The 14,809-nt window shown below is 37.8% G+C and overlaps 1 protein-coding gene across 1 annotated transcript; it reads right to left on the bottom strand.

The window, feature by feature from the left end:
• Positions 1-498: 498 nt before the first annotated feature.
• On the bottom strand, positions 499-12,432 carry ednraa (endothelin receptor type Aa). The gene is made up of 8 exons (XM_079338651.1): positions 12,192-12,432; positions 10,688-11,206; positions 8,658-8,785; positions 6,256-6,454; positions 5,042-5,194; positions 4,718-4,851; positions 4,438-4,546; positions 499-3,129 (listed from the first exon to the last, which is right to left on the bottom strand). The coding sequence occupies exons 2-8, from the start codon at positions 11,159-11,161 to the stop codon at positions 2,992-2,994; spliced, it is 1,335 nt and encodes a 444-aa protein (XP_079194777.1). The 5' UTR covers positions 11,162-11,206; positions 12,192-12,432; the 3' UTR covers positions 499-2,991.
• Between the last annotated feature and the right edge of the window lie 2,377 nt (positions 12,433-14,809).

Raw genomic sequence — 14,809 nt, 5'->3', positions numbered from 1 at the left:
CAGCAAAGTAGACATTTAATTATAAGATACTTTTTAAAAAATAAAATGAGTTGTTAATTTAATGGATGGTAAAGAAGCATGTCACAAAAAATACCAACAGAAGTTTAAATGTTTTTGACATGCACTTAATGCTGAAATTATGTAACGTTTACAATAAAAATATAAAGTGTTCTTCCTGCCACATCCTTGTTAATATATGACTCAAACGTGGATTAGTAACAGTCAAACATTGTTTCCCTCAATTCTCTTTTGGCAACAGATGAGAACTGAGTTATAAGTATCAAATTCCCACCATCCAAGCGGTTCACATCCTCTCCGCTGACATTAGCAACCCTAAGGGCTCAGTTGCCAAGCAGGTCACAGTGTGCTTCAAATCACTCCCAGACGCCTCTTTCTCACAGACTCAGATGAAAAACAGAAGGGCCCTCTTGACTTCCCAGAGAAACCAATATTAGTAAGATGGTGAAATAAACCTATACAGCGATGGAAATGTATTCATTAGTTTAAGCAGCAGCATTTAATGGTATATCAGTTATATCAATTTAATTTTTACAGAATAACACTCCAATGAATAGTGGTTAAATAATATTATACAGAAATGGCCTGTTCATCTGTACACAAGTGTGAAAAACACAAGAACAAAAGAAGTGCAAGTATATAAAAACACAGAGCTAACACAGTTTAAAACACACAGGTGTGTTCACACTTAAACACTATAAGGCATAGTTGTTTGGGAGCTGACTATGATCACAAAAAGATCATCTTCTTTTTTAGTTAATACTCTTTAAATTTTTGTTTAGAATTAGTTATAACTTTGTATGTGACCCCAGTGATTCGATGTGCAGGAAAACACAATTTTACAAAATAATACAGTGACCTCTAGAATCATTATGTTTACGTTACTTTTGTTATTCATCAAAAACAGACAACCAGATAGGATGTAATGTGTGGTAATCCTATGTTTGTTGAATCACCAATCACCAATGTCCGCAAAAACTTCTGTATCCTCAGTGTTATGCATTATTTTAACTCTAACAACTGCTCACAGGTCACATCACCCATCACGTCAGCATGTGCAGACGCAGTTTATAAATCTTGAGGTTTGCACATAAGTACAGGACAGATTCAGTCCAATATAGCCAGTCAGGAATCACTCCATCATAATAAATCAAATACAGTATCTTACTGAAAAAATGCCAACCCGATATATGCCCTTTCTGTGCACCCACAGCTGTGCATTAAGAGAGAAAGAGCAGATGAGGGAGACAGAAAGGAGTGAGCTCAATGACAGTTTCCTGATACACTTAGGATTATAAGTTCTGCTAAGTGTTGGAGAAATGTATGTACAACTATGTGATTTAATATCATGCTATATTGACTTTTAAAAAAGAATAAGTTTAAAGCAGATTGATTAAAAATGGAAACTGTTTTATTTTAATTTGCATTCTTATGTCATGTAGAACATATGAAATCAAGTTTTGGCCTCATCAACAATCATTTTGTGACATGTTTTGGTTTTTATTATGGTAAAAGACATGTATATATTAACCAGCAAGCTGCTCTTTAAATATAAAGCTACAGCCTGTGGAAAGTGAGCTGCTCGCTAGCTTGTAGCTGAAGAATGAAAACTCAAGGAAACAGTTCCCAAGGCTCAGAAGGAAAAAAGGCCACTTTAACACTTTGGTTTCATACAAATTAAGCTAACTAAATGCTGGTAGTTGGATTTTGTTATATTTAGATAGAAACTGTTAGCTAGCTAGCTAGCGCCGCCTTTTTCCAGTCTTATCTATAGCTTTGTGAAAGCCATAGAGCATAACTTACAAAATGCCAAACTAACCATTTTGTGATTGGTGTCAACCACCACCAACACTTACTGCAAAGCTCATTAGCCTCATCATGATACGATATGTTCCGAGTTAAATACTTACTAATACTGCGATTTAACACTTATGAAAGTGGACACTTTATGTATTTATATTTCATCGGCTATGTACCAGCAATTAAGTCACAATTGGTTATACTTGGTTAAATTCACAGTTTTTAGTCTAATATGATATCAGACCTGTCGTAATTCATCAATTAATTATAATATCTTGCTGTATTATATCTTATATCATCTGATATTATGATAGTGTGCCATATCTGCTCTAACTCCTATAGGCCTACACGATTTTGTGCCATTGCAATTTGGTTTATTCTGATACTAGACATGATTCTTTAGTGACATTTTAAACTTAGAGATTACTAACAAGAGGTTTGGGTTTTGATTGTGCATCTTTTGCTCAAAGACATTCCCTATTTTTTTCCTTGATGAATCATTAAAATGATTGCAAAAGGAGGCAAATCAGGGGCAATGAACAACATTCTTTCATTTATACCACAAAATATAGTGTGAAAAATAAACTACATAACAGCTTGCATGTTTAGTGGGAAAATAATCCTTGCACAAGCAGTGACATACTTTCCAGTTTTCCACTGTCCATGAGTTGTGTACTCCTGGGTAAAGAACATTCTCATGTCCAATAATTACCTCTGACAGCAAGTGGTCTGCTTTTCCTTCCTGTAGCTTTGTGCATCCTTCCCAGTAGTATTGCCCTTTACAGGAATAGCACACTCAGCTACAGATCGAGAGTAATTTATGGTCACCATTCAGTTGCATCCTGTTTAAGAGGAGTCATCCTTCTCATCCCACTCCCTCCTGTCTTCTCTCACGTCCCAGCATTACTGTCTTTGGGTATGGGAATACAAGGAGTTTGCTTCAGGAAGTTTTTGCCTGCTGAGAGGCTTTGGTAACTTAAGAGCACTAAATCCATTGTTAGTTCCGTTTGACTCCAGTCCCTTTTTCATCACTGCTAGGCTCATATGTTGCTTCAGTGGTCCATTAGGATGTGAATTTATCTTGTTGATGTATATAATTGAGGGTGGAATAAATCATACTTTAAAAGCTGCTGAATATATGGAAGTGCTTGAAAATATTCCTCAGGTGAGATATCAGTCGCTGTCCTTCTTGATGCTACGATCAGTGTTGAGGTTGTTGGGCTCTGGGCTCTTACACTGGATACTGGTACCATTCATGGGTCCGATGCTGCTCAGCTGGTTGTCTGAGTAGCACCAGCAGCACAAACATGACTAGAAATAAAATGCAAAGAAAAAAGGACAATTTTATCAAATGGTCACAACTTTTCTGAGGTTAATTTCTATTTATTGCAAAATGTTTGATGATAAGGTTAAACCACAAGTAGAAGTGTAGATGCTGGCTTATTTTAGTCAACAGTTTAGATGACATACATAGCTATGCATGAGGGTCTATGAACAAAGTAAAGTATGATAGAGCTGCAAGTGAAAGTGTTGAAACTAATACTTAAGACATGATTTTATAATTGTTCAACAATCAAATGTAGAAGAAGGAGCTGGATGGATTTTTGCTGCATTCTTTAGGTTGCATGCTGTTTGTGTCCGCAGTGCCCTCGTTAGAGCTGACCTGACGGCTAATGTTAACTTTGGTTATATACTGTTAATCCGCAAACTGATGAAAATATAGGACTATTTTAAATGTTACAAAGCTTCATGATAAAATGATGACAGCTTAATCTACATTAAGTATAATCTATAAAAGAGAACACATTGCTCTGCTCCTCCTCATGCTCCAAATGATAGCATCTCTAGATTTCTGGAGGACTTTCCACCTTTTAAAAGCTAGATGTGAGATTAGGGTAAAATGTATGCCTGCACTGGTACTATCTCTGCTGGTGCAACACTTAAAATGAAAGTAGAAGCTAAACGCTGACGTAAACTAGACCTTATATTTAAACAAAGATTTGTGTGAATATACACAATGCTGGTACAACCTGTTGCTGAATTTTAAAATTCTGGATGTGGTTGTTAAAAAAGTTCCTTTTAGATAAAGATAATCTGGATTTTATAATCTACTCATGGCTACCATGTTCCAAGTATTGCCCATGCCAATATTCTGCCCTAATCCTGCTCTATACGTCGTAATTGATACATTAAATGTGTTGTTAAATCTGGAGCTGAGATTAAAGGTAGTTGGACACGACCAAAAGATATTGACAAAATGTTTGCAGCTTTTATCTCATTGCTTACCCTCCTGTCTGCAACGACTTAAATAATGTGCTAATTGGAGGCATGGTTAACCTCTTGCCCAGTTCCCTCTGACAGACATTTACAGGGCTTGAACACAGCTATACAAAGAGTGTACATAAATCACTGAAATGGTTTTACATGTTGCTCATGGAATGTCATCACAGTCATATCCTCTGTGTCACTGATAAAGACATGAGTTCACTGTTTTCTTTACTGGCCACACAACTCTCGTGTTAGTGTGTGTTTATGTTTGAGTAGGAGAGGAAGAGGGATTACGTGTATGTGGATGTGTTAAATGTATTCATATCCATCAGCTTAAGGCAGGCAATGTACCTTGAAGCAGTTTTTAAACTTCTTGCTCACAAAGAAGAGGATAATGGGGTTTATGCAGGAGTTGATTGTTGCAAGGTTGATACCAACATAATCCAGAACCAAGAGGAAACTGAAAATGGGAAGAGAAAATCATTATCAGTGTTTTATCCATATTATCCTCACCCTTCAATGGATAAAAAAAAACACTTCCTGGTCTTTTTAAAGAGGTCAGACTTTTATTTCATTTAAAAAAAAGACATTCAAAGATGTGTGTAATTGAGTTGTTGAGCCATTAACTTACTTGAGCAGCTTGCAGCGCTTTTTATCATGCTCAGTGTAAACTGTCCACCTAATGAGTCGACTGAGGTGCAATGGAAACCAACAGAGGGCAAAGATGAAAACAAGGCAGAAGACAGCTTTGGCCACCTCCCTCCTCTGCAGGGAGACAAAATACAATTCATCACACCATTGTATATGAGATAAAGACATTTGTATAATGGATAATGTGAAGAAAAAGGGTTATGGTTAGAGTCAATATGCAAGGCTCACAAATGTTTTCATGGCCCTAAGTACCTGAAATTATGATGATTTATGGGTTATTTACTACATTATTATTTAGAGTTACCTGTTTGAGGTGCTCACTGAGGGCTATCCGAAGGCTGCCGTTCCTGTGGTTGAGCATCTCGCAGGTCATTAGAGTGTAGAATATAGCCGTGCAGGCCAATGGTACACAAAAGTAGCAGCCAAACAACCACCAGTCTTTTGCATTCACGTAGAACTACAGATAAACGAACAGATATTAAGATGTTAGTAACACTTAAGATGCTGTGATTCTGATTACATATCCAACTTATACAAATCTTTACCTAAATGTTATGAGCTCGAGGTAAACCACTACCACTCTACCCCTGTACTCCAAATCATTGTGCTCCATGTGAGTGCCACATGTGGGCTTTTTTGTAGAGTAGCAACTCTGAAAACAAGCCACTTCTGGGACATCTGGCTGGTTCTAAAACGCCACGTCATCATGCTCTTTAGATATTGCACATTTTCAAAATATTACACATTTTTTCATTCTTATTTTTACAATCTCAATGACAAGCAGAAAAAAAGTTCATTTAGTTAGGATGTTGTTTAAAGATAAAGTTAAAATGCCATTTTAATAAGTAAAGAGTTCTCATTTCTGATAGAGAGACTTTGTGTTGGGCACATGTGGCTCAGCTTCAGCCCCCACAGATCTCGGGCCTAAGTAATTGCAGTTGGCCTGCAATCAATTATGTGCTCAGACGATGCAAAAAAAAGGGGAAAATCACTTTGTTGTAGAAAGTAAAGCAGGTTTGATTCTTAAGGTTATACTGCACTCATATCATTTTAGATTCAAATAGTCATTTACTCGTTTAAAAGTTCATATGGATTCAGTTGCCCATCCTTACATATAAAGGGCTCTAATTGACTTGTGTTATTAATAATATATTGTCCATGCAGGAAATGTTGCACTTGATTGATGAATGTCCCTAGAACCAAAATAGAACAAAACTGTGCCAACTGGCCATTACAAACACACATTAACTCCCAACAAAACAACATGTGCTTTTTGCTCAATGGAATTGCACTTTCACTTTTAGTAATCTCTGTAAACAGCTGGGCTTCCTATCTCATCAGTCGGGTAATGTTTTGTCTTCTATTTGCAGATTCAAACACTGTCCATTTGAGTATGTTAACACAACGTTCTATTACACGGCACATCTTGGCCCCCGAACAAGTATAAACATCAGGACACAAAAACATTCCACTATAAATGTTCTATCCAGAAATGATAAAGAAAGGATGATGGCGTACAGTCATGAACGCAGTCCTGGGTTTGATCATGCAGGTGCGGAGGGTTTCGTTCCTGTAGGGGAACTCCTCGATTCTGAAGCCAATGGCCTCAGGAACAGCGAGGAAGAGTGAAAGCCCCCAGATGGACAAAATCTCAATGACTGTAAACACAGGGATGCCCACGCCCTGAACTCTGCTCCACGATGCAACAGCCCGGTACCTGTAAAGACACAAAGATGAAGACATATAAGACATTTTGAAGTTTATTTGACACGGTGGCAGCTCCTAACCACCCCCCCCCCCCCCCCACCCCCCCAGCTCCACCCCACGATGGCCCCATATGATTCTTTCACAATCCCACTTACACACTTCAGCGTGGACTTTGTTACCAGCTCAGACTCTCAGATGAACATGAACGCACTGAAGGCCCTTTCACTACAACACTTTAACGTTCCCATGAGGCTTGAATTTCGTCTTTTCTTCACTTGCTTTCATTTTGCATGTTTTATCTCTTCCTATTACAGTTGAACTAACTTTATCGTTCTCAAACACCATGTTTTGTATGTTTTGTATTGCCTATATAGCGTTTTGTCATCACATGCTCACACATAAAATGGGAAGTTTATTAGATTAAATTAAAGTTACTTCAGCAGGTGTTATGATGATATTTATCCCTCCTGGGATATGAACAAAAATGTAAACACTCTTGTATAAAAAGTAACACAGTAACCACGAAATGAAAGTGAAGCTATATTATTGGACACAGAGTTGCTGTTGTTCAGCTGCTTTCAGTCATTTAGCAGAAATCCGTAAATTCATCATTTTCTCCCCTGACTGATAAAGCTAACATTTTCCTCTATGCATGGCAGCGCACCAAGCACAAAAAAACTGCTCAGTCAGCAAAGACTATCAAAAGGTTAAGAATTGATGAGGAGAGACGATCAATTGTTTATTTTGAATATCTAATATTTATATTTTTGTGATGCCTCCAAACAGACTGTCCCCATGTTGGCAGAGGGGTCTGTCTGTTGGCTCGTGTTTCTCGTGCACTGAATCCTTGTTTGCTTGTTTGTTTCATTAATGGAAACCACTTGTCGAAATGTTTTAGTAAAATCCTGCATCAAGATTTTATGGCAAAAACAATATATTTTTCATGACACATTTGAATTTCTTTGTTGAACAACATGGCGGCATTTATATTTTACTAAGTGGTAATGTAACCACCTTTTTTCTCTTGCTCCAACATTGATAAGATACAAACTAGTTTTAAGTACTTCAATAATACACAGAAAAACATCTGCTCTTGAACACAACTGTACAGCTCTGCATGTTTTTTTTTCTTATAATAGAGGTCATTAAATATATCTGCCCAGATGAACCTAGGAGCTTCAGAGCTATAGAGTTTTGTCTATAGTGTATGAAGTAAGATGACACTCCATTTCTGCACTTGTTCTTCATCATTTATTCATTAAGGAATTTCTATTAAGCTACTATTATAAAAGTTTCTATATGGAGCCTTTTTTTAACATCATGTAGGCTCTATAGAATATCATCAACTCATACACTTAAAATAAATGACTCCAAATGGTTCCGTTACGTGACCTCATCTAAAAAGTTTTCAACATTAAGGCAACAAAAACAAGAGCAGAAAGATAAATGATTCACATTAAAGATGCACCTTCAGTAATGACCTTTACTGAAGCTGATCATTATCAGCTCTACTTAGTAGATACTAAGGCCCTTTAACTAGAATCATATAAAAGTACTGAGTTTAGTTCATTGTCCTCTTCCTGATAGGTTTAATTGTATTCTTATAGAATCTGATTTTTCAGCTATTGATAAAAATATCTTGTCCGTATTATCAGGTGTTTAATCTTTGAATATAATATGAGTGTTACCCTTGTTGAAATTTGGATCATATTTGCCCTTTATCCATCCTGGAAGCATTTGGTAACTGTTGTCTGTAAAAGACGCTACATGTATAAAGCTTGTTGGCTAAATTCTTCTACTTTGTCTTCAGGGCCTACAATTACATTGCACATTACAAGGCTCAATAACTTAAGTGAAAAACTGCTGCTTTTATAGGTTTTAAAACACAAATAGAACTTTTGTAGGGGAGAAAAGTTAATTTAAATTGAACAAGATACTTAGAAGAATACCTATGTGTTATACTTAACCAATTTATTTAACCTATCAAAAAAAAACACAGCAATGTTTAAAAATGTTTTTAAAACAAAATATTTGTAAAAATATAAAAATACAAATCAAATTGTATTTTGGGTAATTTGTTCAACACTAATAGAGCAGGATTATAGCATTAAGTACATTACGGTTTATATAGGACATATTATTAGTGACTAAAGAACATCAGAACTGTAAATGGGACTTTAGAATAAAGCAGTGTTCAGTCTGAAAGTACTCACCTATCCACACTGAGGGCAACCAAGTTGAGAACAGTGATGCCCACAGAGGCTTTCTGCAGGAAGGGCACAAGCTTACACAGATACATGCCAACAGCACTGTCATCGAAGGGAAAGTGCCCGGCCAGGAGCTGGAGGAAGAAGAACACATTCAACTGTGACATAAACACTGATTTAAGGGGAGTTTGTCACAACATTCGTCATGTGCACAATGGCATACAGTGTGTCACACGGAGGTTTGGGACAGACCATGTGGAACTTATAAGCTGATAAAATGTCCACGCCTCCTGCAAACATAAAAAACTTCTCCAAACTAAAAAAACAGAGCGATCTCCAAAACCTCTTATCAAAGTACTTCCTCCGGGAAATGAAGTCAAGGCCGTGTGAGTTGAGACCTTTCTTTCCGTCAAACTGGACTTGGCACTTTCCTACGTTTAGACACAACCTGCGTTGAAAAAGTTGTCTCACAGCTGAAGCCAGAGGAAGAACTTTGTGGGGCTTCCTGGCCTTCTATTGTTTACTCATGCTGTGAAAGTTTCCCAGAAGCACAGAATAGCCAGAGAGGAAAGAGGCCCATGCGTGTCACTGTTTTTTAGTGTATAAGTAGCCGATTATTTTTGGAAACAACTGTCATGGCCTCGAGGATGTGAACAAGGAGCCGCAGCATGGTCTTAACATTGTAGACACAGCTCTGTCTTTGTTTGTGTATAACCCCCCCCCCCCGTTAGATTTTGTTTCCTCTTTGCACATGTGTTGCTCGCACTACAAAGTCCCTTTGCCCTCAAAGTCCTGACTTAATTCTAACCAGGTGGCTTTCCGATTTTGTTCTCATGTAAAATGGCCTCCAATAATACACTGGAGTTGTGGTTGGTTGATCACTTCATTGTACCATCATTCTTGGTTCTTACACAAAGCACATTATTTACTGATATTAATCAATCCAAAGAAGCAGCCCAAAGCATAATCTATGATCAACAAAAGCCTCATATTTTAAAGGCCCATTCCATGGTGATAAGTAAACACATTAGTTTTCAGGTGCTAAAAGTTATAGCACAAACTTACAAGCAGCAATCAATCTAAGATTGGTTTACGGGACTTAACAGGACAAATAATTACTTTTGTTTGTATTTTTTAAAAGTTGATAAAAGGACCAATGAAGGGTTTTCATTTTTATAGCATTGATTGGAGAGCATTAAAACTTGTGGGTTAGGGGTTTAATATAAGGAGACTTACTGGTTATTACTTGATCAAGAGTGATAGAAAAAAGCTGAAGTGCCTTAAACCACGCTACAACTGTTCTGTATGGGCATTTTTTTAGGCATGTTGAAATAAGACATCAGATATACCTTTCCTGTAAATCTGCCAACCTATAAAGCATGATAGAGCACTAAAAGAGGTTAGGGGGTTGGGTTAGAAATGCAGGCTTCTGTTCGGTTTCTAAAATACAGCATCATCTGCAAAGAAAGAAATGATTTTTTTTACCCACTGTGGTACAGATGGATGGTTTAGTTTAATCCTGATGATTTATGTCTGGGAATATATCAGTTTAATTATTCTTTCTGATCCCTTTATGCTGACCTTTAAAAGTTATTTCAACTGGGAACAACTAAAAAAAGTTAAAAAAAAATAAATAAATGTTTTTAACTTTTGAACCTCACATTTATTTTATAGCAAACATTAGCTTTTTAGTTAGTTTTTGAAATATATCATCTCTAGATAAAGGATACAGATTCATGTCCTAGGTCAATATGCAGCACTGCCATGTGTGATTACAGTGTTTATTTAGACAGCCATATCCCCGCTCCTCTCATCACTAATCTGCCCACACAAAGATGATAACAGCGTCCCACTGATTACACTTTCCCGTTTGCGCACTCCCTTAAACGCATTCCCTGCTTTTCCTGTCTGTAGCATCCCACTTTATCTACTGTATCACCTCCACTGTTGCTGCATGTGTTCATGTCAAACAGTAGACCTGTCATTAAGATGCTTTAAGAAATAGAGTTATGACTTAAAACAATTGAAAACCATACCTTGAAAACAGTGATGGGTATATCAGTGATTATGTAGATCAGGTCTCCTATTGCCAGACTGGCAATAAGGGCATTGGGCCCATTCCTCATGCACTTGTGCTGGTAAATAATCCTCAGCAGGGTGACGTTGCCGACCAGGCCGACCACAAACACTAAGATGGAAATGACCGTATTGATGTACTTAAAATAGTGATTTATAGTCGTCCTCTCATGGCACATCTGAAGCGGCTTCGTTTTATTTCCTTCATATGCACGTTCCCTAGCTTGTACATCAGCCCCCCGGGTCTTCAGGTAGAGGGCAGGCCCCGTGCTAGGGCTGCTGGTGGTACTGTGGTAAGCCGGAGAGTGGAGGGTGGAGTGGACAAGGAGGCCCTCCTCTGCTTCTGCTCTGTTTGTCTGGCACATACCTCTGGCTGCCATACAGGCCATTAGCAGCAACATATGCACAGCCGGGGTGCCCATTATGGAAGACATTTGGCGCTTTGATTTCAGTGATTGAAAGACCGTCTCAATATATCACTGGTGAGAGAAGAAAACAGATTACACAAAGAACATTTAGTATTTTTTTTTTAGACAATAGAGGGAAAGAAAAACCTACAACTCCAATTTGTTTCTCCAGTTAAGGAAAAGCCAAAATAAAAGCGTCAATGACTAGGAATGTAAACTGTCATTTCAAAAGCTGTCGGGATGTAACATAACTTCTTCAAGACTTCAAAAAGTATTGTCATGGGGGCACAGATGGGGGGATGCCAGCAGTAGTTTCTGTCAGACTTTAAAGGACAAGTCATCAGCAGAGCACAATGGGCATCTCGTTTGTCATTTCTTGAAGGGTAAACCTTCGGTTATGTCTTTCTTACTATAATGTTAAACCATCAAAGTGAGGCTTTGTGTCTTCACATGCTGTCTTCATGGAGAGACCCTGATTTCCTCAGTTTTACATTCCCCCTCTGTTTCTAATTAAGAAAGATTTAAACATGTGGTTACAAAATAGAGAGATTTGTTTTACATGAAAACAGGGCCACGGCCTGATTTTTGTAAAAAAAAAAATTTGCTTGCAAAAATAAAGGTTGAAATAAAAATGAGATTATGATAAAAAAAAAAAGAAAAGGAAAAAAGCCAAGTAAAGTATATGATTTTACTTTGTATTCCATTTTAACATACTGATTACTTCACCTTTACTGGCACCTCAAAGTCAAAAATAACAAACTCTCCGGACAAAACCGAGGAAATTCATCTCCACAACTCCAACCAAAGAGCAGATAAAGTTTCAAACTGTCACATTCTTAGTGAAGCCTTTTTCATCATGTCACAGCACCGGCAACTCTTATAGCCCTGAGTTCTTCCTGTTCAGAGTCCCAGCTGTCACCAAGTACACAAAGAACTATTTAGCAGCCAGCCCTTCAAGTAGCATCACAGTTTAGCATCAGCATGACACTAGTGGGATCTGTGACAGCACACAAACTGATCCCTCCATTAATAATAAATACGTTTGGTTTTCACCTACCTCTTCTAAAATGTCTGCCTGGCCCCCTTGGAAAGCGTCAGGCAAACTTTCGGCTGAAGCCCCCAGACATCTGTATCACATCACATGAGTAATTAACGCACTATCAAAGCCACAGCGGATCCCACTTGGTTTGAGCAATGCACCCGTCTGCTCTGAGGTGCCTTCGCATTATGGCTCAGAGTTTCCTGTGGAGAGTTTGCAGTATGTCTGAGAGAGTGTGTGTGTATGAGTGTGTATGTGTGCGTCAGAGCACCAGTGAGACACTTTGACTGGGTGGGATAGTAAATCTCCACCTCCCTTTGGTAACAGACTGGGCCCCCCTTTGGAAACATCTCCCCCTACTCTCCGCTCTCTCAGAGGCACCGCCTGCTGACAGTCATCTCCAAGGCCCAGCATTGCACGCTCATATGCACCGATACACACATATACACACATATACACACACACACACACACACACACACACACACACACACACACACACACACACACACACACACACACACACACACACACACACACAAACACACACAAATAGAGTAAGGGGCTCCAATCTGCCCTCTTTCCTTAAATCCCTCCTGCCTTCTCTTGTAATCCCTCTCTGACTCACATTATGTTTTGTATACACTACATGCAACTGTTTCCTCACACGAGAAGGAGCAGAGATAAGATGGGTGAAGAAGGCATGTGGAAGATTGTGTCCATGATGTGATTTTGTGTTTCCTTCCTTCTAAATGGCAAAACTAAGACATGAGGTGGGAGAATACCCCCAGAATGCCTTTACTTTAACACAGGGATTCTCGAACCTTTTTAGACCATGGATCCCTTTCAGGTGAGAAATGTTTCGAAGGACCCCCTCAACATTGTAACATTGATAAGCTTATATACTACAATGTATTAATGTAGTATGGAATACTTTGCAACAATAGAATTAGTTTACATGTATACTTTACAAATAATTCATTTTATAAACTTTGACAAAATGTTTTCTCCGAGGTGTTTTTTCTTTTTTTTTCTTTTGTCGTTGTGACAGACATGTCATGATGATATCAAAGTTGATCTATTGGCACAAAACTGGGTGGGAGTATTGGTGAAAAAAGTGGATTTTATTTGTAGCAAGAGGTCCTAGTTTGTAGAAATGCTTTTTTAATGATACAGCACACTTTCACAATTTTTTGTAAATTATTCTGTGGACCCCCAAGCTGTGGTTCTGGGACCAAACTTTGAGAATCACTGCTTTTACAGACTAAGCACTAGTATGTGGGTGGACAAACCACATCACAGTTTCTGACAATCCTCCCTGTGAAATGGGTTGTAATAAATCTTTATACTAGCGGAAAAACATGGATAATTCTAGCACGAAAAAGGTTGTTAGGTAGAGATAAGCATCACTTTAATTGATCAACTTTATTACTCAATATGTAAACCTAAAAAAAATCAAATATTCTCCAGTTTTCCTTTCATGCGAAAAAACAACAGAGACTGAAAAACAACCCGGACTGAAACAGACTGCGTATTAAGATGGCTATGTCTGAACAAGAGAAGAAGACGGGTCAATGTCAGAGAGATGAGTGCTTCTACATCAGCGCCCATTATGGATTCCAAAATGGACCATTTATCATGATGTGTGCTGAGAGCAGGAAGAGGCCAATCAAAGTCACCATGATCGGTCTTTTCCAATGGTGAACAGCTGATACAGCAACGGCTTAAAGAAGAAAAGCATTAAATTAGAAAAATTATGTGCGCTATTCTGCTGATAATTTAGTACATATTTGTTAAATTCTCTTTAAACCTTTGGTTATTTCAGTTGTTTGTGTCTCTCTTCAGTCATTCTATGCCACTTTAGCCCCATTTCCACCAAGCGGTCTTGTTTAGTATGGTTCACTACGGTACACATTTATTGTGTTGTTTGCACCTTTTAGAAATTAAATGAGCAGAATTTGAAGTAGTTGGATTACTTTACGTAGCGTTGTGGCTGTTTGTTTCTCTTTAACATGCTTTTATGTTACTTTGAAGTTGTTTTGTTTCACTTTGTCGTCACTTAGGTCTCTTCACTTTATGTTTTAATTTGTTAAAGTTAGTCCTACATTTTGTTGGGACTCAAGCCTATTGTTTTGGGTCCCTGTTCCCATCAGTTTAGAATAGAACAGAACATTATTTTACCACAATATGGAGAATTGTCTTTGGCTTCACGATAACCAAAAAAAACATCATGACAAACAAGACCACTTTTAAGAACAGCAAGAGATAAGAAGAGTGTTTGGATTCTTTGACAGTTTGACAAACTTGGTTCCAAAGGTGTAAATATACAAACTTTGTAACCTGGTAAAGGTAAGATATCTTTGTTATAGAGTTAGAGCTTTTTGTATCATGCCTCTATACTGCGTATTGTACTTCAGCATAAACCATTAACCAAAATACAAATCAGTTATGTTGCTATTGAACTTCCAGTTGAGTTGAGGAAATGTTTCTTCAAACAAAATTGATTTTTGTACAAAATGTGCTTAAACACGCAGAAGATCGTAATTAATGAGAAGACCACTGCCATATCTGAAGTTTTTTCTTTATGAAATGTTATGCTGTTTCTCAGAACACGTACAGTAGGTTGAATGTTTATGG

This window comes from Symphodus melops (genome assembly GCF_947650265.1).
Source record: "Symphodus melops genome assembly, chromosome: 2".
Classification (NCBI taxonomy): Eukaryota; Metazoa; Chordata; class Actinopteri; order Labriformes; family Labridae; genus Symphodus; species Symphodus melops.
Note: the sequence above shows the minus strand (reverse complement) of the source record. Positions and strands in the feature narration are given on the sequence as shown.

Bases quoted from the DNA above. Each gene is read 5' to 3' on its own strand.
- ednraa (XM_079338651.1), bottom strand. From the start codon at position 11,161: ATGTCTTCCATAATGGGCACCCCGGCTGTGCATATGTTGCTGCTAATG. The intron at 6,455-8,657 runs GTGAGTACTTTC...GTGTCTTTACAG, and splicing joins GTTGCCCTCAGTGTGGATAG to GTACCGGGCTGTTGCATCGT. The intron at 3,130-4,437 runs GTACATTGCCTG...TTTTATTTCTAG, and splicing joins AGTTTAAAAACTGCTTCAAG to TCATGTTTGTGCTGCTGGTG.